At 40.7% G+C, this 23,123-nt stretch overlaps 1 protein-coding gene across 5 annotated transcripts in view; it reads left to right on the forward strand.

Moving 5' to 3' along the window:
• MAST4 (microtubule associated serine/threonine kinase family member 4) overlaps positions 1–23,123 on the forward strand; it is a 277,722-nt gene that overhangs the window by 143,683 nt on the left and 110,916 nt on the right. Inside the window, exons 1-2 of one of the 5 annotated variants that reach the window (XM_072360607.1) lie at positions 7,898–8,300; positions 12,258–12,338. The exons of 3 other annotated variants lie outside the window; for them this stretch is intronic. In XM_072360607.1, the coding sequence (XP_072216708.1) occupies positions 8,254–8,300; positions 12,258–12,338 (128 nt within the window). In that variant the 5' untranslated portion in view covers positions 7,898–8,253. Of the gene's footprint in view, positions 1–7,897; positions 8,301–12,257; positions 12,339–23,123 lie in introns of those variants that run through there. One more of the 5 variants, XM_072360610.1, reaches the window with a different exon arrangement.

The following is a 23,123-nucleotide window of genomic DNA, read 5'->3' on the forward strand; positions in this document are numbered from 1 at the left end:
GCAGTTAAGTTTCAGAAGCATGAAGTGTGGAAGCACTGTAGTTTTGTTGACAGTTTTATGGGTGTTGGTGTTTGTTTGTTTTTTGCCTTTGTCTTTACTTATCCAAAATGGAAATTAACTAACTAAACTAATGATATTCATCTTTGTGATTTTCTCCAAACCTCCTAATAAGATGTGAGCTTTTAAATATTGATAAGCTTCCTTACTGTTTTCTACTGGGTAAAAGTGCTTTCCAGAAAAAATGCTAGCCTTGTGAACACGGTTCTCTCATTGGATCTGAACTGTATAGAGTTAATCTAACTTGACTTTATGTGGTACCTTTTGTCAGTTTTATTGAACAGGTGCATAAGAACATCAAAGAAGCCTTTGAATCTGCCCACATGAGCTAGGGCTGCCTGAAGGTGCATTGGGATGATGACCTTTTCAATGAGAGAGCTGATGACAGTCTATGACTGTCTTCAATGACTGTGTGTAAGCCCTTGGGTTAACAAAATGCATATAGAACTTGCCACTTCTTTAACGATGGATGTGAAAGTAGGAAATACTGTACTTTTTAATCTGAAGTCAGTTATTCCTGTTGAAACTTATTAAATAACTCAGACCTGTAGATGTATTTAGAATGGATAAAGAAGACAATAAAAATGTACTTCAGTTTTTTTTTTCTTTCTTTTGTTATGTGTGACTAATACAGAATGCTTTGTAAGACTTGCTTCTGACTGTCCTCTGAGGATTTTGTAGCTATGAAACAGTGGGTATAAAAATGTCTCTTGACATAAGGGTTACCTGCTTCTATTTACAAGGTAGAGAGTACTTGAATAACTTCTTTAACTTGAAGGTAGATTTTTGTGTGCCGTAGGTTTGGTATCACAGTTGCTAAGCATAATGATTTTGAAAGAATGTTGTGATTTTTCTTGATACCACTGAGATTCTGCTGATGGCCAGGTTTATAGGCTCTTGTTGTGTTTTGTGGAGACTTTTATCATAGATTATTGTAAGAGAAACCTGAAATATTTTCATTTACCTGGAAAATATATCTGATTTTATGGTTGAAGTAAATCAGTGAAGAATACAAAGAATATACATATTTTAGTTCAGATAGCTTTTAGGTTACTGCTCTATAACTCTGAACTGTGGTGTTTTTTTTACTGTACCTATTGTCACTTCTGAGAATCTTTTGTTAAGTTGTATGTTTGATAAAAACAGTAAGCAAGAAATTACAGTTGTCTGCAGGTGTAAGAAACCTGAATAACTGTCTGTAGTCATTTTGTATTAGTGATGTAGTGGACAGAGTAAAGGGTGTTTATTGTTTGGAGAGGACAAGCTGGGAAGAGTACGAGTATGTTCAAGAACAGTTGGGGAATTCAAAATCCCTCTGGCATCCTGAGTAAAATATACAGTGAATTAGAAAAAGCTGGAGAGTATATTATTCAACAGAAAACACTCGGCTCTTTGGATGCAAGATAGCTGGATAGGTGGCAGCTTATGGAAGAGGGTCTGAGAAACACCCTAGTTCCACAGCACTGTGTGGGGAAAACAGAAGTGAAAGGAGTACATCTCAGTATATCATACTGGAATGCTGATAACTCAGAGCTACAAAGCATGCAGCATTATCCTACTCTATGCAGAACTTGTTAGGTCTTATACTTGAATACTGCATATCGATTTAAATGTTGTGTGTTGGCTTGACATAGTCTATGGAAGAGTACTTTCCAGAATGAGATGGTGGAAAAGAGAAGACTGAATGGAGATTATAAGGGTCTTATTTAAGAGTATAGGATATTTGTTTTGAGTAGGAAATAATGCTGTTTTTAGAGTGTAAAGCAAGTCATAATGGCTTCAGTTTAGACACTGCTGAGATGTTTTCTGTCCCTCTGGATAGTGAAGCAGAGTAACTGAGGGTATAGTGGAATTGCTGTCCCATTTTAAGAACAGTGAGACAAACAGCTGGATTTGTGTGATGTGGATAATACACATATAATGGACCTGTCCTGCAAAAGGGCATGATATCTTGATTTACTTAGAGCCCTTTTACTACATATCGTTACATTGCCAATAACCAATTGGTCATTAAAAGTCAGAAGGCTTGACTTTCGCCTTGTCACTGGAATATAACACTTTTGAATAAACATAGATATATTTTAATAAGTGCTTAAATCTGGTGAAACAGAATTCTTCAAGAAGCAGGTTTATTTTTGCCTCTTCCTTTTATTTCTTTGATATTGAAAGACAGTACAGATTGAGACCACTATTATTATTAAAGCTTGGTTTCTCAGGCTTTTTACAATTTTGATGTCAGCTTGATATCTGTGGATGGGAGACTTCATTAGTTGAGCTATTTTTATTACTTTCTAAATTCAGCGTAAGATTTATTTAATTTTAATTGTTATGGTATGTGAAAGTGGTAGGAGGTTGTCTAAATCTCCCCTACCTACTTTAGGAGTTTTCCAGAAGAGAAAATTTGATAAAAGAAAAGATGCACAAATGGACTGTCTGGATACAGGTACTGACAAGCACCTTCCATCATTCTCACCTACCTCTCCCTTTGCCAGGAAAAAAAGCCAACAAAACAAAACACATCCCTTCGTCTTTTCCTTATGCAATCTGACCAAAATGGAAAATTCCTTGTCATTGTAAAATGGGTGATTATTTTGAGCCAAAGCATACGAACAAGACATACCAGGCAGGATTCTAAGGAAAAGGATTTCTTATACCATCTGGTATTACTTCCTTAGTCATGGCCTATCTCAAATACTTCTGACGGAAGTGGGCGGTAAATAACAAAAGTGCCCAGAATAGATTGGCCAGTACACACTGGTAGGAAAAATATTTCATGACCCTTTCCAGCAGTGAGCTAAAGCGTGAGATGTGTGCCATGTGCATTGGGGTTGATCAGTCTGAAGCAGAAGTAACAGACTGCTAGATGCACATTTTAGAATTCTTCTGTGATTGTCTTAATAAATATCCAGACACACCATTGGAAACAATGCAGAACATTTCTTGGTTTGCTTCTCACTGATGCCAAGAAACAGGATTGTACTAGAATGCTTCTGCATTGTTCTTGATAGAACCTATGTGATACCTCAGTGTTGCCGGTGAAACAAATGTGAGAATCCTGAATGTCTCTGAGTAACAGCTCTACTTTCCAGCTGGTAGATACTTCTGCAGTGTTTCAGATTTGAATATTGAATCTGATCTTAAAGTTGTTTGTTCTTGGCCTGCTCACCCAAGAGACTTCCACAGACCCAAGTTTTGAATGTAATAGGGAAGGAAGGCCAGCACTTGAACAAGCAGAATAGAATCTGCGGCTTTGGTGTGATTACAAGCTCCTGCTGTTTATTTTACAGTGGATCTTGAACTGATATTTTTTCTGACTGATGTGAGCGAATGCAAAGGGACACCGCACAGTGTGACAATTGCATATACATAGGTCTCTCCAAAAGTAATGCCTCCTATTTGTTTCCAAGGAAACTGCAACAGATATAAGGAATGCAGTAGCATTATTTAGTGGTGCAAGTTCTCAGCTATGAAATGCTCTCAACACAGTGACAGCCATTAGTTATGCACTTTTGCCAGTGATTAACAAGAGCCTGTGTGCTGCACTTGTAAAAATATGCACCAGCAGAGTGCATACCACCAACTACTACTACCATACCACCTACATCCACCTCTGATGTTGTGGACAGGCATAAAAGCATAGGAGGCATTACTTTCACGGCTGCCTGTGTGTTTGTGTGTGTGTATGAATGTATATCTGCATGCTGTATGTGTGTGCATATATACCTGCATATGTATACGCATTGCTAATGCTTGGATGTTTTCTTATCCTCACAAGTTGTGTGGTACAACGTTAAGCTGAGAAGAAATTGTAACTGAGAAGTGCTACTCAGGAACAAATCTGTAGCTGTCATGCAGTGGCTGGATTATACAGTCAGTGAATGTATGCAGCTGATTTTCATGGATGAATGCTGTCTAATAAGTGCAACTTGAAATGGGTGCATTCCACTTAAAGATCACTTTAATAGGGCTGATTAGTCTGACAGGACCTCTGTGTTGATTCACATTGATGCTGTCAGAGCATGGACCATTGAGTGGATGAACCTCAGCTCATTCTTGATAACTGGCAAATAAATTTCAGCTTTTCTTTTTATGCATAAGAAAACAGCAACTTGACATGGAAAATGCTGACAGAAGCATTTCTGCAGAGGATAAATTGCAATTCACTTTATGCTGTTATTGCAGTTTTTATTTTCTTCTGGATTATGATGATATTTTTTTATTATTTTTATTTTATTTTTTGTTTTTTAAACAATGTACATTATCTGGTCGTGATTTCAGAGCAGTATTCTAATCTGAAGAGGAGAAGTGGAAGTTCTATGTCTACTTGACTGTTACTGAGCTGGCTATGCTAAATGTCTCAACTTGGTGCGCTAAGCATTTCAGGCGGTACAAATGAAGGTGAAATTATGTTTGACAACTATCACAGAAATATATTATTTGTTGGTGGTGGTCTTTGAAGTTAACTACAAACTCCTAAGCACATCTGGGAAGTACTTGCAAACTGTGCAGGCAAAACCAAATGACAAACAGACTTGCTTATTATTTTAGCTATTCAATTGCTGTTGAATGTAAAGGACTAATGAAAACCAGAGGCACCTGCACTGTTAGTGGTATTACTGTGTATTACTATCATTTAAGGAAAAAAAGATATGCATCAACAGCAGCTAGGAAACTAGCTTAAGAGTGTAGAAAATTAATCTGAACTATGATGTGGAAGAAGAGTCTTTCAGGCTTGTGTTTCGGTCAAATAAAACATTCCACTGTACTTTCCTCTTCCTGTTTGCTTTTAACCAGATACTGGAGATAATTTACTGAACTAACAAGACCTGTATTTCACTTTCTAAATTTTGATTTCATCTGTAGAATAATCTGATGGGACACCAGGGTTTGAATTTGCTAAAGAATGTAATTCCTAAATTCTCTGTGTACTGTTCTTGACCCTTTGTTTGAGATTTAGCTTTCCAGATGAGAAATGGTAGTTGTGTGAATGTAGGCAAAAACGTCAGTACTTTCAGTCCTACCTGGATAGAAAGCATGAATGGGTCAGGGGATACTTGACATAATTAACAATACATTTTTAAGTACGTTCCTCAGGAAACTAAGGTCCTGCTTACCTAACTAATCTTTCTCATGAAATAATGTTTTGTGCCATCTTCTGCTGCCTGAAGCATTACTTCTCCTTTCAGAGCTGGTGAGGGGGCCTGGAGCATAAATCTTAGGAGGAGTGGTTGAGGAAACTGGGATTGTTTAGTCCAGAGGAGACTCAGGGGAGACCTTATTGCTCTCTACAGCTGCCTGAAAAGAGGTTGTGGAGAGCTAGGGGTCAGCCTCTTCTCCCACACAACAGTAACAGGATGAGAGGAAATGGCCTTAAGTTGCGGCAGGGTGGTTCAGATTGGATATTAGGAGGAATTTCTTCTCAGAAGTAGTGATGGTGCATTGGCACGGGCAGCCTAGGCAGCTGGTGGAGTCAGCGTCCCCAGAAGTGTTTCAGGAGAGGGTAGAAGTAGTTCTTAGGGATGTGGATTAGTGGACAATTTTGGTGATAGATAGGCGGTTGGACTGGATTATCTTAAGGGTTCTGTTCCCAACAAAATGATTCTGTGATTGTGTGACGCTGTGATACCTGGTAGTGCTATAAGAATGCAATGTACAAAGCTGAAATAGTTGTTGATTTTTCACTTGAATTTTTCTTTTTTTCTCCTCTTATGTAACAAAACCTCCTGTTGTATCTGGTATCCAGACTTGGTGTTTCTTGTCTTCGTCATGTTGCTAGTAAAGCTGTCCTTCTGGTGAAGCAAAGCCCCTTTCCTAACAGGAGAAAGTGGCATTTATTTCTGATAGCTGTAGTATGGTAGAACACTAAAGTGGACATTCAAGCATTTAAGTCTGTGAGTGTTGCAGATTTCAAATTATAATCTCATAAGTGAGAAATTAGACTTCTTAAAATTACTACAGGGACTGCGGCATTTATGAGTATTTAATCTTCATAGTAAGTAGTGCTATGTTACACTGAAAGAATTGGCTTTACTGGTAAAATAATCCTTGACATATCTATCTTGGATGATGCCAAAAATGAAGAAAAAGCCTATACCAGTACCTCTGAGACTGACTTTACTGTAGACTTTGCAAGTGTGGTGAGTATTATTATCCTAAGAATAAATTCGTAGGCAGAATTTGATCTCCCTTTATGTATTCATTGCTGTTTTTCAGTGAATCATAATAATCCAAACTTCTTTCTGTGCAAGGCGAAATGTGTAGAAGAATGTTCAAAGTCAAACTATAGTTCAGTCTTAGCTTGGAGTAACTTTACCATTAATATAATGTGAAATGCGTGCATGAATTAGCTCACCAAGGGCTTTGATTTATTGTGGTCTCAAAATAGCTCTGACATGCAGTTGCTTATGTTTAATGTGTTCGGTTACTGCTTCAACTCACTCTTGTGTGGACTGGTTTGCTGGCAGTCTTGTCCTCCTGCAGGTAAAATACATCTGTTGCCTAATTGTAATGTTTCATTCTTGAGCAGTGTTTTGCAACCACTGTTCTTTTTGCTTGTTTTCTTCATTTTGCTGCGTTCTGGGTAGAATTTGAAGAACGTGTTCTGAAGGTCAGAGTTGAGCACCTAACAGATTGACAAGCCCTTGAATCTGTGAATGGAATCAGCACTATCTGCGGTCTTGAGATAATCCCTTAAGTTCAGTCCATTTTTTTTTCTGTTGGGAGGTAGGGGAATTTAGAACTTCTCTAGAAAGATCATTTGTAGGATGCTTGGCCTAGAGATGCTTGCGAGGGTCTGAGTTTGGTGTACCAGAATCCAAATGTTTTAGAAATTCAGATGTTCAGTTTTTATTTCAGTGTACTGTGAAAGAAGGCTCAGGGTAATGCTTAAAGTGCTTCCTAATGGAAATAAGAAGAAAAGGAAAGAGTTCAATGATTTTTCTCTTGTGCACTTGGAAGAGTAATCCAGTTCACCAATTTCCATAGTTAGGAGACATCTGTCATTTTCTGGAAACCATGATTCTTCTATTCTTACAAGTTAACTGATTTTATTCTAATGAAATGAGCCAGAGACCCCCAGAGCAGCAGTTTTACTTGGTCCTGCCATGCGGATAGTCTGCAAAGTACATCTGTGCACAGAACAGGGACAGGGAGCTCAAAGGTAGAAGAAAGAAGGCCTTGGGAATATCATAATATTCTCATATATAATAAAGCTGTGTGGGAAAAATTAAGGTTCTGGCCCTTAAATTACTGAAAATGCTTGCACAGTGCCATGCTTTTCTTGGTGTTCTTTGGAGTCCTTGTGGAACAGTTCACAGTGTTTATGATAGGATAGCCTAAGACTAAGAGAGAGAGAATGTGTAAGAAAAAGATTCAAGTCAGCAGGCCATACAAAAGCATTGTCATTAGTACAGTGTTGTATACTGCTTTACTTTCAACTTGGCATACATTTAAAAAAAAAAAGGGGGGGGGTGGGGTGGGGGGGAAAGACCTGAAATTGTTGTTTTTCTTGCAGTTTCCTGGGCCGCTCTCACTCTTAATAAAAATGGTAGGTTATTTGTCTTGGAAATCCATGTACAGCCATGACAGAAGGGAATTTCAACTTTTCCCTTTGTCTTAGCCCCCACCGTGGCAGTAAGCTATTTCTTCCTTCAGAGGCTCAGTCACAGTTTCCCACGTTAAAGGAAAAAAAGACATTTTTCATTCGGGGGAATGAAAGGCAGGAACTGCCTGTTTACCGAGGAAGGGGATAATGTGACTTAAACAAGATGGCTAAATCCTATTCGGTAGGATCAGAGGGGGTGGCTAGTGTTTGACATTTGCGGAGAGAAACTGTCTGTAACATGCAGGGTGTTTTTGCGCTGCCGCTTGGCGCAGCGAGGGGGACTTGTCGTTGGTCGGAGGGGCAGAGCGCTGCCGGCGGGGAGCTGCCTTTGCGGAGGTCGGGCGAGCCGCTTGGCGGACAGGTCCTGCGCTGACAGCCGAGCGCCGTGCGTGCCGCTGCCAACCTGAGCGAGGCCGCGGGCGGCGCGTCGTGACGGCGCGGGGCGGAAGGACCGAAGTTGCGGTGCTCCCCCGCCCCCGGCAGGTCCTTTAGTCCGCTCCTTCCTAGTGGCTCATTTTGGCTCTCTCGTCGCCGGGATGCTGCCAGGGAACGCGTGGTGTGGTTACAATAGGGTCTGGTAGCGCATCGTAGCAATGAAAGCCCAGCGGGAGAGACTACAGATTCCAGGGCTGACCTTGGAGTAAGTATTGTCTGTCTTTAACATTTTAATGGTTTCTGCATGATAGCTGGCTTTGGTGCACACAGGAGCTGTTTAGCGCGCGTTGTGTGCTGGCAGTCTCGCAGCACTGCAGCTCTGGGCTGAAGGAACATGTTTTAAATGCATTGCAGTTGGTTGAAGCAGATGTGCGAGCCGGGAGCTGGGGCACTGCAGTGCATTGGGAAAGAAAGCATTTCTGCGTATTTAAAGTTACTGAATCTCCTGCGTGGAGCATCCTCTGTAGAGAGCATCTTTCTGTAGGCCATGGTGTCTGCCTTTCTCTCCTGCTCTCTGTTACTGTTTGTTTATCCCGGTGCTGCCTTTTAGAGAGGCCTCTATCTCTGCTGCATAACAGAGAGCACTGCAAGAGATTAAAGCATTACAGAAATACCGTTTGTGAGGATCTGCCGGGAGCAGCCCGGATTTTACATACGTAACTACATTAACGAATGGTATTTACATACTGGAGATTCCTCTGCAGTAAGCATGTTTGCCTAATTTAGCAACGTGTTTACTTGGTGCTTGCTTAAAACTGATTAACTGATTTGCGTGTTTTCAGCTGTTTATGCAGTAGGCACAGGAAAATATGTAAATTTTAGTGTATAGCAATAGTAACGATAGTCTTTTATTCATGAATGCCAGCACGTATCTGCCCAAGGTTTGTCAGTCGAAACTGAGCATTAATTTCTATACATGCATACCTACGTCCTGTGTTTAATACACGTCAGGCATGTATGCATGCATGTTGCAGACACCATGAGGACTTGCTAATTTTATCTAGGTAAATAGCCATGGTTATGTCAGATCCTTTAGTATTCCTTGGGACTTCCCCATTTGTGCTGGAGAAAAAAACCTGAATGCTGCAAATGCCTGCGGTAAAGTTACTTATCTCTGAAAGGTATTATCTCTGACATCTGCCATGTTTTAAAGAAAAGACAGTAGGTGAGTGTGCAGTCTAGCAAATAATTTATTCTGATAACCACATGAAGGTGACAGAGCACTTTATTCCAGGAACAAGTGTAGCTGTTACACTGGGTTCCCCAGAACTGGGCTTGTGAAATGCCAGGGAGGAATTCTGCTTTTCAATCTGGCGTCTTCTCCTCAGAGCAGTGCGTGTTAGCTGTGAGCACACTGAGTTCTAAATAATTGCCTGAAAAAAAAATCAGAGTGGCTAATTTCTCATGAGTTTTGATGGAGGGGTCTTATCAGGGAGCTCATTAAAATGGTTGCCGTGAATAATTGATGACAGTGCACCATTGGTGATGTGGAAATTTAAATATTTTTAAATCAGTCCTCGTTGAATTATGTAATCATTTTGTGCAAATAGCGTCACTAACTGCAAAAGATGAAAAGTGATTCATGTTACTGGTTCTGTACCTGTGTGTGTGTGTGCTTTTGTAATGCAAGGTAGTCATTGTACTGTTTCCTGTTTTCATGGTACCCTGACAAAACCATGCTTGCTTTGTGTCATTCCTACAGTATTTACATACTGATAAAAATAATTATATTTTAGTTTCAGCATCGCTCAGTTGTTTGGTGTTATTTTTTTGTTTGCTCGTTTTGTTAAAACATTGTCCAGATACAAACTACTTGTATGTTCAACTATTTTTTGTACTTTTACAATAACATTTCCATAGGTCATCATGCTCATACTTTATGAACTTAATTTGTTCGTAGAGAAAAGAGAATACCATGCTTTGGTTGCTGTCACTTAGTGGTTACCATAAAGTTGCTTTCTGATTTGTCAAAGTTGAGTCAGCACAGCTTTAAGTTGTATCCCCCCAATTTTTACTTTCAAGTATCTTCAAAGGCAAATACTGGGGGAGGGGGAGGGAAAGGAAGGAAGAAGCAGCAACAAAAAGCAAAGAAAAAAAACTCCACAACCATTTCTTTGAAACAGTCTTTTGCATTTGGATTCTCTTAGATTTTCTTTCAATCGGGTTTAAATGCTGGGGCTGGAGTTAGGTTTTATCCCTATGAAATTTGCACAGTCTGTCTGCTTTCTATTCATTACTTGCAGAAAGCTTCTTTCAAAGAATATTAAGGATCCAGAATGAAACATTCCAAATTTAGTAAATGTAGGAATTAACGCTGCCTGTCATCCTTGTGCATATGCACTATGATAATTTGTTTTAACAGGTTTCTGCCTGTGATTTCTAGGTCTTAAAAAAAAAAGCAAATCTGAAAAGCAAGCTCTGTAGAGCTACACTGACACTACTCTGTCAACACTTGGTGGGAATTTATAGATGCACAGTGTCTGATATTGAATGTTCTGAGAGTCTGCTCCATGGCTGAGGCTCTTGTGTTTCAGACATGAAAATGAAGAGTAAAGATCGAGTAACTACTAGCGGTTCAGGATGTCCGCCTGCTGTGTGTATGCCAGCCACTAGAGGGAGAGGGATGTGTTTTGTCACTGGATGTCCCCAACATTTGTTCACATCAAGGGGAAGTTAGTGACTTCATCTCATTCTGGTCTGCGTTAACACGTTCTTGTCATTCAGTGCCAGCCCCATTATTTCCTTCCTTTCCACTCCTCTGGCTTTGGTTGGTTCCTTGCCCCTGATCTTTACTGCACAGCAGTCCCCATCCTCTCTTGCTGCTGCTAACCTGTGCCTTTTGGGCAGCAGCACCACTTCTGTCCTTCTTCTTGGATTTTCTTCAGATAGGTGTCTGCTCTCTTTTTGTTCCTGATCCTTGCTGCCCACGTCACCCGCCTTTGCCCTTGCTGAGCAGCTCCAGAGCAGTACTGAGCACAGCAGATTTCCAGCCCATTGCTGGTGTGGGCAACACACTGCTCTACCTCTACTTCGGAAGCAGTAGCACTGTTTCTGCTGGTTTGTTGCTTTTTTTCTTTTCCAATCAGAGCTCCACCTTGCCAGGTTTTAGTGAGAATGTTACAAAATATGGCTTTGTTGTGCAACTGAAAACAAGGGTTGGAGCTGGCTGCAGCTATCTGGTTGTCTGCGGCTCCCTGGGGGCAGGTCAGGACACCAGTGCTGTCTGGCTGCAGGGGTCTGTTATGCAGCAGGATAGGTCTTTGTGAAGGTCATCTGGAAAAAGCTACACATCAGCATCTACTTTTGCTTAGCTTGAACCAGTGGTGCCACATGTAGTTTAGGAAAGATAATTTCAGCTAATCACAATAGGAAGACTGTAATTGAACATTAAAAATAAAGTAAAATAAAAATGCTGTATTGCAGGTGGTATAGGGACACGTGCATGTGGCTGCATCATATAAGTGCATCTGTGAAATCTTTCTGTTTTATTGAGAGACTTTGCAATGGAGCTGCACTTGAAGCAACTTCTTGAAAGTACCTTCGGAGCCAAGAGCTCAAGGACACTTCTGGAAACATTAGTTGCTTGTATCCATATTTGATTACATAGGTAGAAGGCTTGATGGAGGACATTTCATAGTGATATCAATGGAAATTGCATGTAAGTCACATCTAATTTTCAGTAGGTCCCTGAATTTTAGGCTTTCAAATTGGATTTTTTTTTTCCCCTATGAATTCTTGTTGCTGATGAAAGCTCCAAGCCATTCTTAGTTCCCAGCACATCTTATTTGCATATCAAGAGAAACCTTGAGAATTCCTAATATCAAAAACAATTAAAACCCCACCATCCTGTCTCAGTTATTTACTCTGCTTTGAAGTTTGAAACAATCCCACTTTGGGCTTCACAACTTTTGGGTACACAGACACGTATTGGCGAGAGCCTCACATAGTCAAGCTTACGCACCAGCAACAGATTTCATGTTTGTTTTTATTTAAATCAGTTTCATCTTAAGTCAAAAACTGTGTGGCTGCTGTCACTCACTTCATTCAGAAGGACAGTAATGTTTCGATTCTAACTGGAACTCCTTTTGTAACTCCTGCATTAAAACATGCAACTCTTGCTAAACCTTCTGTTCACCAGAGATGACATTATTTTAACTTTCAGTCTCACCCCAAGGAGCCTGAGCCCAACCCCAACAAGCCCTTGCAGTCCATGCAGCCCTCTGTTCGCTTTTCATTTTTGGAGGTAAGCAAGTAAACTTCCATTGTTGATGTTTTCTTCTGCATCCAAAACCTGACAATCAAAATGTATTTCAGGGGGAAAATTGCAGAAAATCAAAGATGTCTGTGCAATCAGAAACATGTAGTACTTAACAAGCGGTTATTCTGAAGTTATTATTATTTTAATGGAAAAAAAATAGACATATTTTGAAACCTAGTAAAGAGTTTTGAGTTGCAAATTCATAATTGTGAGTTAGTCTGACTTTCAATCAGGAATGCATTTGCTGTTGAAGTTTTGTAGCTTGCTTCCTGTGGTGATACTGCAAACTGTGTTCTGTCGTGTCAAAAGTTTAAGGTGAATTCAGAAGGGGAGGTGATCAATGAAGCACACTGCTGTATCATACCTACCTGAGAGACAGCAGTATGATCTGTGATGCCAGGTGGCAGAGGAGTTGGGTATCCAAGATGTATGCCGTTTTGGAAGAAAATAATCCTTTCCAGTATGTCTGTAGAGCTGTCCCTTCCTCAGGACTGGGATCATTTTAAGCCTTATTTCTAGTACAGTAATGTTTTAGATATGCCCTATGCAGCCACATGCAATATATTTATCTTTTTTTTGTTTGTTCTACTTCTCAGTTCATACAAAAGAAACAGTTTGATGGGTTGGTTTTTTGTTTGTTTGTTTGTTTGTTTGTTTGTTTTACTTCTCGGTATTTGCTTTATCATCATCAGAGAATAGTTAATAAAAAAAATACTATGTGCCTCGTACTATTATGGTAAAATAATCACAAGAGATGGTAATTCAAGGGTATTTCTAATACAGAAAAGCTTTCTTTCCGTCTTTCCTATTTTCTTCCTAATACGCAAAATAAACTTGCAAGCCAGGTCTCTTATACTCAAGAGCATAAGTTAGTAAGATTCTGCCCCATAGGGAATGTAGTTTTTAAAATAAGGTTTTGGTGCTTTCTTGATTAAAAAAAGAAGAAGAACAAAATGCCCAGTATTTGTAATAATTAGAAGTTTCATTTGATGCTGTGAGGATAAAAGACTATCACCTCACATACAGTAAGATAGATTTGTACCTACACAGCACAACCTCTTCAGTGTTCCATGGCAGAGACAGTACTTCCATGGGTCATTCTCCTTCAGAATGCTTTAAAAAGGTGCTTACTCTTGAAGTTTGTGTACTGTGGCTTAATTTGACAGTGAAAAATGAAGCAATAATTTTGCAGTTTGCTCTGTGTCTCTGAAGAAATACTGTGGGTTTTTGTGTTGTTTTTTTTTTGTGTGTGCGTTTATATATATATATATATATATATATACACACACACACACACAGTATTCTGTAAGGGAAGAGATGGAATGAAAATCTTCCTTTTTTGCATTTTTCAATATGATTTATCTGTACATTTTCTTCTCAGTGGAAACACTTTGTGGTGTTTGATGAATTATCAGCAAAATCAGTGTGTTCTGTGGAGTTTATCTTGGTGGTAGGGAAAAGCTGGTAAAATCCAACATTTTTGTATCAGTCTTCACTTTCTATTAGATTATTATTATTAGATTATTATGATGTTTTTTTTTCAGAATGGCAATATTATGGATGCAAAAAGCTGCTTTAAAAGTTTTTAATTTGTGTAAACTGCTGAATTGCATCTTGGGCCTTGTGGACATCCTTCCATTCAGACTGAGCTGTGGATGCAGCCCTCCTAGGCTTTAAGGTTTTAAAATGAACCGATGAGTCTGGACCCTCAGTGCTATGATGGTGCAGAAAGCAGACTTCCTAGATTCTTTTTGATGAAATGGGATGGTTCAGTGTAATACCTAAGTCATATATTTTCCTGAAAAAAATAACTCAGAATTGCTACCATTGTGTTTTTATTTTTATTTTTGCCTTTGGAAATCCCTTTAGAATATTTGAGTTTACCCTGGAATGGAAATTAAAGAGAAATACTATGATTCTGGATCTTTACACTATAGCTACAGAGGACTTACTGTATCCAGAACAGGAAGTAGTAATTTTTTACTGTTCAGACTAGACTTGTGTTAACAGACCAAAAAAAATGCATGTTTTTTATGGCATACAAGTAATTAGAATTTCCTGTTCCTTTGGCTCAGGGTATCCTAGTGTCACGGTGTTATCCATAGCTGTAAGTCCATAACAGGGGGGCACAGGCCCCAGGAAAAAGAGGGGTCCAGTCCCGAGTCTCACCCCGCTTCCTCGTCGCACCAAGTCCTCTGGGGATGCCCTTCCCCCCCCCCCTTCCAGGAACCCAAAATGCCCAAAACGGTGGTAACATGGAACCAGGACATGAAGTCTTGAACTGCTACTGCTCTGCATGGTGCTCTGATGTGGAATACTGACAACAGAAGTCACAAAACCACAACATCTAATAAGTGGCAGGAGAGAAATTATTTTAGTTTTACTACTTCTGCTTGTGTTCTGAAGTGTTAGCATTGTAGGAGCCTTCCTAGAGTAAATATATAGGATTTTCCTATGGCACTGTATCTGTCCAACATTCTGTCTCATCTCTGTCATGTCCTTTGACTTGCCCATCTCCTTTGGACCATGTTTGTTCAAGTTCTGCTTACAGCAGTTGTCACGTACATTAGCTGTGTAAAGGGAACCTTTCGCTGGTCAGATGATTAATGTTTTTAAATAAACAGTAGCATCTTGTGAGTATACCTGTGATAGCAGAGCCCTGAAGATGATGGGGAAGAGGCATATATTTCCCGTTCATTCAGTACTTGCTATTTTTGTCTTCTGAACATTTTCAACTTCTGTAGTGGAGAAAAGTAGTATATTACCATTTTAGCACAAATTAATACGAGCAGCAACAGCAGGTTTGCAAGGAAAGGTGGAAATAATGTAAACAACAAACTACAGCTGCTGAGAGATTCTCCTGGGGAGCTCCAGCACAGGTTCCCTCCCGGCCGCAGCTCTCCAGGTGCTGCTCCTCACGGCTCTGTACCATGGGGCCCACCCTCAGGAGCTGCTCCAATGCTGTCCCTGCGGGCAGCAGCTGCCCCAGCCTTCCTGCCCCACTGCGGGCTGCTCCACACGGGCTGTCCTGCTGGGGTATCTGTGGGCTGTGCATCCCGCAGGCCTCAGCCACTGCTGCACCGTGGGCTCCTCCATGGCTGCATGGGAGATCTGCTCCTCCGTGGGCCTCTCCTGAGCTGCAGGGAGCTGCTGCTCTGCGCCAAGAGCACCTCCTGCACTGACTGCGATGCCTGCAGGTCTATTCCACATGTTCTCACTTTTCTCTCCCAGCTTCCTCTCACAAAGTGCTTTCCCCTTTCTTAACTACGCTCTCCCAGAGGCACAGCCAGCATCGCTCATGGCTCAGCTCAAGGTGAAGCATGATTTTATAGAAGAGTTAGTGATGTAATTCAGACTTCTTGTCACAGAGTAGTTTATTTTATGAATTTAAAAGAATGGTACGTGCCATACAATGTGTGATAGCTGCCACATCTAAGGAAGCTCAAGCAAACATTTTTCTTTAAAATTTATTTCCACCCTTGGTTCCAGAGAACAGTGCAAAGTAGATTGACCTTGAGGTTATGCTGAAATATGCAGTTGTTGATTTATTACTCTGAAACAGCAAGGTCATGAGAAGGTCTGATGTGTATGAGGTAAGGAATCACTTAGCTCCAGTTCTTGCCCAATTTATTCATTTTTGTCTAAAACAAGAAATACCTGCTGTCTCATCTCTTAGAATAATCTCATTAGAATTCATGAACACCTAACACAGAGCACGAGTTCTTCAAGGTGTAATAAATAAGTAGTTGGCTCTTGCCTCCAAAGGTAGACTTTCTGCTCCCAAGCTCTTGTTATAGCCTCACTGTTCTTTTAACTCTGTGAGCATTTACTTAAAATGGCAAAACACACATATTTCAGATATTTCCAACATGTTCTCATTAAACCATGCCATGTTTCAAAGGGAGAGCTGTTTTAGCTGGAACTTAGGGTTTGTGAGGATTCTTGGAGAATTTTCAACCTTTACTGTTTTGTCACACTGGAGGGATGCAATGAGGTAATTCCTGATGGTGTGATTTTTGGCTGGCACTAACAAGAGTGCAGTTTTGCTTGCCACACAGTGGTGTCAGGTCAGAGGGGCAAAGCTTTAGTTGTCTCAGTGATGTTATGGAGCTTGTAGATTAGGATAAGAGTAAGGCTCAACTGACGGATACCATAAAGGCAGAGAGTGAAGTATACTTTAAAAAGCTCCCAGAAAATAAAGAAATAAATAAAATGTGTTCTTGTATCTGTGTTTCAAACCCTTATGTGGAATGTGGCAGTTTAACCTGAGGTTTGTATACTTGAAGATGTTCAGAAGAAAGCGTTTTTCTGGGTCATGTAACCAAATAAAAATAGCCCTCTTCTTCCATATCTTCAATCCCAAAGTTTTACAGCACAAACTGTCTTAGAAGAGTAGATGACAGAGTTTTACAGGACTTAGCAGAAACAGATAATGTGCTGTAGTTTTTTTTCATTTTTTGTCATTTTCTTACTCTTTTTTTTTTTTTTTTTTTTTCTTTCCTTTGGCATGTGTAAGATGGATCTTAAGAGAACATGAGAAGTTCCTGTGACAGTTATTTCCTGTGGTAGTCTGAAAGCTGCTACTTTTCATCTGTGGGAGAGAGCTTGTCTGAATCATTTTAAATGCCATTTTGTCAATTTCCTTTCCCTGAACTCTCATAAAGATTCTCCCAAAGCAGTTGAATGCCATTTTTATTAAATCTTCTGGCCGTTTGTCTTGTATTTTCTATGTTGAGTGTTGCATTTTTAAATCAACATTTAGGCTTTCAAAAAATTTTGAGGAGGTAAAAGGTTGCTGTAAATTCAGTCTTGAAAATTACAGCTATTGTAGAATGGTACTGTAGCACCAGAATATTGGGGTTGCAGACAGTAGAAGGTATGTAGGTTTTATTCTAAATGCTGTTAGAAAACTCTCTAAAATTTTCTGAGACTGCGTAGTCATAGTAATGACCTGAATGGAAATTTATTGAGCAACTTCATTCCTTTCTAAAGCAGAGAATGAAAGAATTCACTGTTTTAAAGCTTGAAATGTTTATGGCCATTAATTTTGTTTGCCTTTGAGCCAGCTTTCTCTTAACTGTTAAAGACAATGCAATAAAGAACTTGTCTGACTGAGCATTTACCCTGGGTCTTGTTTGAAGGAGTGGGATGAAAATAAGAAATGGAGAGTGGTGTTCTGTAGAAAATGCTTGTTTTTTTTTTTTAAGGTTTCAAGTTAAAAAAAAAAAAAAAAAAAAGAAAAAGAAAATTAAAAAAAAAAAAGAAGCAAAGCAACAAAAACATTGAAAGTTTATAGTACTTAGGAAAAAAAAAAAGCCACACATAAATCAGAAGTCGGTGGGAGGAGGGGGAATTGAATTCTGTTTGGAGGCTGAGTGAAAATTAGGTGAGTACTCAACCCATGCTGTTAAAGCGTTTCCCTAAGACCTCAAGATGATTAAAGTTTGAATAACAAATCCACACTGTGTAACGGGAGAAACTCTTGAAAAATACTTCAAAGTGTGTCTTCCTGACTATCCTACAACAGGTTTTCAAGTACATGCAAGTTACCTGCTAGAATCATAAATGTTGGAGAAGACCTCTAGGATCATATAGTCAAACAACTACCGTGTCCCTAAATATTACATCTGTGCATTTCTTTAACACCTTCAGGGGCAGTGACTCCACCACTTCCCTGAGCAGCATGTTGTAGTATTTAACCACTGTATGAGAAGGACTTTTTCTTAATACCCAACCTGATACCCACATGTGGAACTTGAGGCTATTGCCTCTCATTCTGTTCTTAGTTACCTGGGGGAAGAGACTTAACCCCACATTGCTATAGCTTCCTTTCAGGTAGCTCCTGAGAGCAGTGTGGTGTTTCTTGAGCCTCCTCCATGGTAAACAATCCCGCTTCCCTCAGGCACTCCTCATAAGACTCGTGCTCCAGAACCTTCACAGCTCTATTACCAGTGTTTGGACATGCTCTGTGGCCTTAATGCATACAGTACTCAAGGTGCAGTCTTACCAGGGCTGAGAACAGAAAGAACAGTCACTTCCCTAGTCCTGACTACAACAGGATCCTGGCTTGTATCAGAAAGAGTGGCCTTGGCCATCTGGGCATACTGCTGGTTCATCTTCAGCTGTTTGTTGACTAGCACCCCCAGATTCTTTTCTACCATACAGTTTTCTAGCCATTCTGCCTTAAGCCTGTAGCATTGCTTAGAATTGTTGTGGCCACAGTGCAAGACCTGGCACTTGATATTGTTGAACATCATACAGTTCTCAGACCATCAATCCGGCCTACCCAGATCCCTCTGTAGGGCCTACCTACCCATCAGCATTTCCAGATGGATGTCATCTGCAGACTTACTGAGGGTGCACCTTGTTCTCTCATACACATCATCAGTGAAGTTTTTAAATGGGGATGGCCCCAGTACTGACCCTGGGAAACACCATTAGTGACTGGTAACCATCTGGGCTTAAATCCACCATCACTCTCTGGGTCCAGTCATCCAGTTTTTACCTGGTGAAGGCTTTGATAAGCCTAGATAGACTACATCCTGAGCCTTCAGATCCACCGGGTGGATCACTTGGTTGTAGAAAGTGGTCAGGTTGGTCAAGCAGGACTTGCTTTCGATGAAGCTGTGCTGAATAGGCCTGGTCACCTGGTTATCCAGCACGTGCATTGTGATCACACTCAAGATCATCTTCTCCATAACCTACCCCAGTGTATGAAGGACAGGTTGACAGGCCTGTGGACCCATGGATCCTCCTTCTGACTGTGCTTTCATATGGATGTCATATTGACAAGTCTCCAGTCATCTGGGACCTCCCCAGATTCACCAGGGCTGGTGGAAAGTGGCTTGTCAAACTACAGTCCTTAGTCACAGTGGAGTCTGTACCTCTTGACCTTGTGGCTTTGCATATTAGAGGGTGACGTGTATATTAGTAATGATTGTAAGTCTTGTGATGCTGAGTTGCCTCAATGTACATATCATCAGACTTCTATAATGTGATCTCATAATTGACTTCATTTGAGTTAATAGGAAAGGATTTGGTCCTTAATTCAAGGTCTTTTTATTGTCCAAAGTGAGGTTGTTGCCTATATTTCCAGTTCTTGGAAATATGGAGAAAAATACTAGGTAAGCCTGCTTGTTATCCCTTTTTGTTTTTAAGTTTGAACTGGTAGGTATATCAGCAGTTCACTTCTTCCAGGAGAGTTATTTATCTGGATATTTCCACTTCTGCTACACCATTTCAGAAATCTTGCAGCCTCTCTGCAGCACAGTGACTGTTTTCAGCTAGTTCTTGTACAAGTTGCCAGAGAAACAATCCTGCAGCTACGTTCTTGAGTTGGAAATTCTCATCCATGCTCTGTGCCAACACTGCAGCATTGTGTTGCATCTGCATCATTTTATCGCACCTTGATAAAAATAGTCACAGAACTGAAACCAGCACTGCAGGCATCAGCCTTCCTTATTACACAATTCCAGCAGACCACAGCACTACAAGCTGCAAGGAACTGCTTATCTGCCTTGAAGCTTAAGAAATACTTTCAGATTCTACGCTGTACTTGTAGTAATCCAGATAGTGGTGTGTATCAGGACTGCTGTTCCTGAAGTATGCTTTGTGGGAGGCTTTCTTATTTCTGCCCTACAGCCCTACACAACACAACTTATTTTCACTACTTTATGAGCCTCTCTACCTTGCAGTAAATGTTTTTGTTTTTGTTTTAATTAGCTTATTCTTGAATACTGTTAAAGTGATGGCTTCACTAATGTGAATTTTAGTCAGACTTCACAAATGAACAGAAGATTCTGGGATACAGGAATGCAAGAAGCATGAGAAATTTACAGAAGAATACTGGGAAAAATAATAATAAAAAGAAATAACTCAGGCAATCCTCCTGTTAAGAACAAAGCTGCTTAGTACCTTTGTTCTTCAGATATCTTGTTGCTCCCTTTGTTACTGTTTCAGAAGAGAAGTAAACATACAGGTTCATAGAGTTAGTGCCCTGCACCTACAGAAAGCTGAAGAGCATCACCAAAGTGCTGCATTCTGGACTCAGCAGCCCTTTCTCTGGTACCAGTTTTGGCAGGTTTGTCATCTTGATCTATAAGATATTGGTAGTTCAAGCAGAGATTTCCTATGCTCCTGATCTAAAGTGCTATTTGGCAGTTATTTGGCTTTAAGCAGGGGAGCAGTTCCTCTGTGTGCTGGACTGGAAGGACAGTCATGGAATGACTGGGCACAAGCTGGCGAGCCCATCCAGGGTCTCTTGTTCTCTGCTTAGAAGAGTTGTAACTGGCCTGTTGAAAAAGTACAGCGTGGTCCCAGAAGCTGAGCACTCTAAGGATGTGGTTCTACTTGCTGCTGGGACACTGGTTTTTTAGAGGGTCTTGGGAGCTGAGTCTGGGCTCAAGTGTAGTGTTGGGAAGTAGGAGGTGTGGAGGTGCACAGTGTTGGACTAATGCCAGCTTGAACGTGTCTGTCTTCTGAACCTAGCTTTCACATAGCTCTGTGTTTGTCGTTAATGTGGTAACTGTTCTTTCTGTGTGACAACATTGTCAGTATTAACGTCATGCAGTGTTATAATGGGTGTATGTTGTGATGTCTGTCTTCAAGCAGTGTGAGTTTCTGGGCTTATGCCGCAGCAGTCAGGTGCTCATACCCACAGTGTACTCTGAAGCAGACTGTCTGTTAGCTTTAGAGACTGTGGGAGGATATGATCTAGGCTTGCAGAATTCTTTTCTAGCAGTGAGAAACCTGCTGTTGTAGAGCAAAAGCGTGGAGCAATGGAATCTGCTTTTTCTGTTCTTCAGGGCATGCTGCTAGGAGAGACTGGTGAAGTTCCCCTTAGGCTAGAAGAGGTGAGGTGGTTTGCAGTTAAAAGTTCCAGCACAGTGACACTTCAACAGAGCAAAGCTGATAGGAGTTTAGAGCCTCAGAGCTATGTAGAAATAGTGCAGCTTACAGCTGCAACATGCATACCTTGAAGAGCTGTGAGAGGGATTGCTCCAGGAGGGTGTCTTGGATGGGAAGTAACAGGATGGAAGTGTGCCTCCGGTGGCGCAGCGGTAGAATTCCCGTTTGCAACACCAGGGGGCCTGGGTTCGAATCCCCCCCTGTGGAGCAGGGGGTAGAAGTGCCGCTCTGCTACACAGAGGGCTCGAATCCCGGGAGTTGGACTCGATGATCTCTAAGGTCCCTTCCAACTCGCACAATACTATGATACTATGATACTATGATAATGTTTCTTGAGCAGGGACACAAATTTGCAATTTGATAAAGAAGTGAGCAGTGACCAAATCTGGGCCTCAACTAAGAAATGTATGTAGGACTCCAAAGTACCACAGCAACAGGATTATCATATTTCATGAGTTCATGGTCTCAGACAGCTGAATTTCTGATGGGACATAAATGGGAAAGAGTGTGGTTGGGTTTGGGAAGGCGGTTAATGCTCTATGACCTCCCAGGCTGATTAAAACTGGAAGTATCTGTAAAAAATGCTGTAGTATCATAGTATCATGCGAGTTGGAAGGGACCTTAGAGATCATCGAGTCCAGCTCCCGGGATTCGAGCCCTCTAATGTAGCAGAGCGGCAGTTTTACCCCTTGCGCCACAAGGGGGATTCGAACCCGGGCCCTCTGGTGTTGCAAGCGGCGGTTTTAACACCGTGCGCCACACACAGTGCCTGAGATGAGGGGATGTTGATGTGTTGGTACAGGTTCATGTGAACCAGGGTCAGTCTCTTTCATTATGAGCAATCAGGTTTGCTGTTCTTCCTTTACCTCTGCACTTCGTCTTTGCCAGGTGAACATGTGGGCTCTCAGAGCTTTGCCACTGGTGAAGTCTTTCGTTGTACATATGTGCAATTGCATGAACAATGGTGTTGAAGAAAAGCAGAGTGGAGAACGTGGTGTACATTTGTCTAGCTGGGGATAAAGATGGCATTGGATATTGTAGCCAGGATGGCAGAATTTTGGGCTAGGGCTGGTTGTGTGGGTAATGGTGCTTGTGAGGGCAGAGTGGAATATATTGGGATAACCCTTATTTGATATTAAGCATAGTTTCTTCCTTTAAATTTTGCAGAATTTATGTATTATATAGTTTTTGATCAGTCCTCTGTTCTTCTCACTGCAAAATACAGACTTGAAAGTGTATACTGATTTAAGAGAAACATAATTTTATGTATGAAGTTCAAGCTCATTTAAATTAATGGTAATCCATGTCCAGGCATGTCTGGAAACAGTCGGAGGTGGGGCTGCCTGTATGGTGTGTTATGGTACGTTAATTTTGGTTGGCCTTTTTTTCTTCTCATTGATGGCATATAGGGGATGTATATTTGCAATGATAAATGTTTTAAATCTCTTTTGTATCAGGATATTGATTTTCCCATAAACACTCTCTGTGGTTGCGTGGATGGAATAATCAGATTGTCTGCTTTCAATGAAAACAGGACTGTTAGTGATTTGAACTGTTACTTGAACTCTAAGGAGTTAATTCCCTCACTCCCACTATGAATGATAGAATTTTCCAGGATGCTGGAATTATGAAAAGCTAGCACAGATCATGCTGATTCTGCAGTCCTTGTTTTACATATTTTTGACAGTTGTTGGTAGTGATTGAGGTGCTGGCTACATTTTGTGTGTTACAGCAGCGCTGATGTGCCCTCTCAGTCCTACAAAGATTAAACAGAATGTGTATGCCTGTCTTTGGACAAGTAGGTGGAAGTTTGTGATATGCCATGTGTAATTCTAATTCTCTCTGATATGCAAAGAACATATA

This window comes from Excalfactoria chinensis, chromosome Z (assembly GCF_039878825.1).
Source record: "Excalfactoria chinensis isolate bCotChi1 chromosome Z, bCotChi1.hap2, whole genome shotgun sequence".
Taxonomy (NCBI): domain Eukaryota; kingdom Metazoa; phylum Chordata; class Aves; order Galliformes; family Phasianidae; genus Excalfactoria; species Excalfactoria chinensis.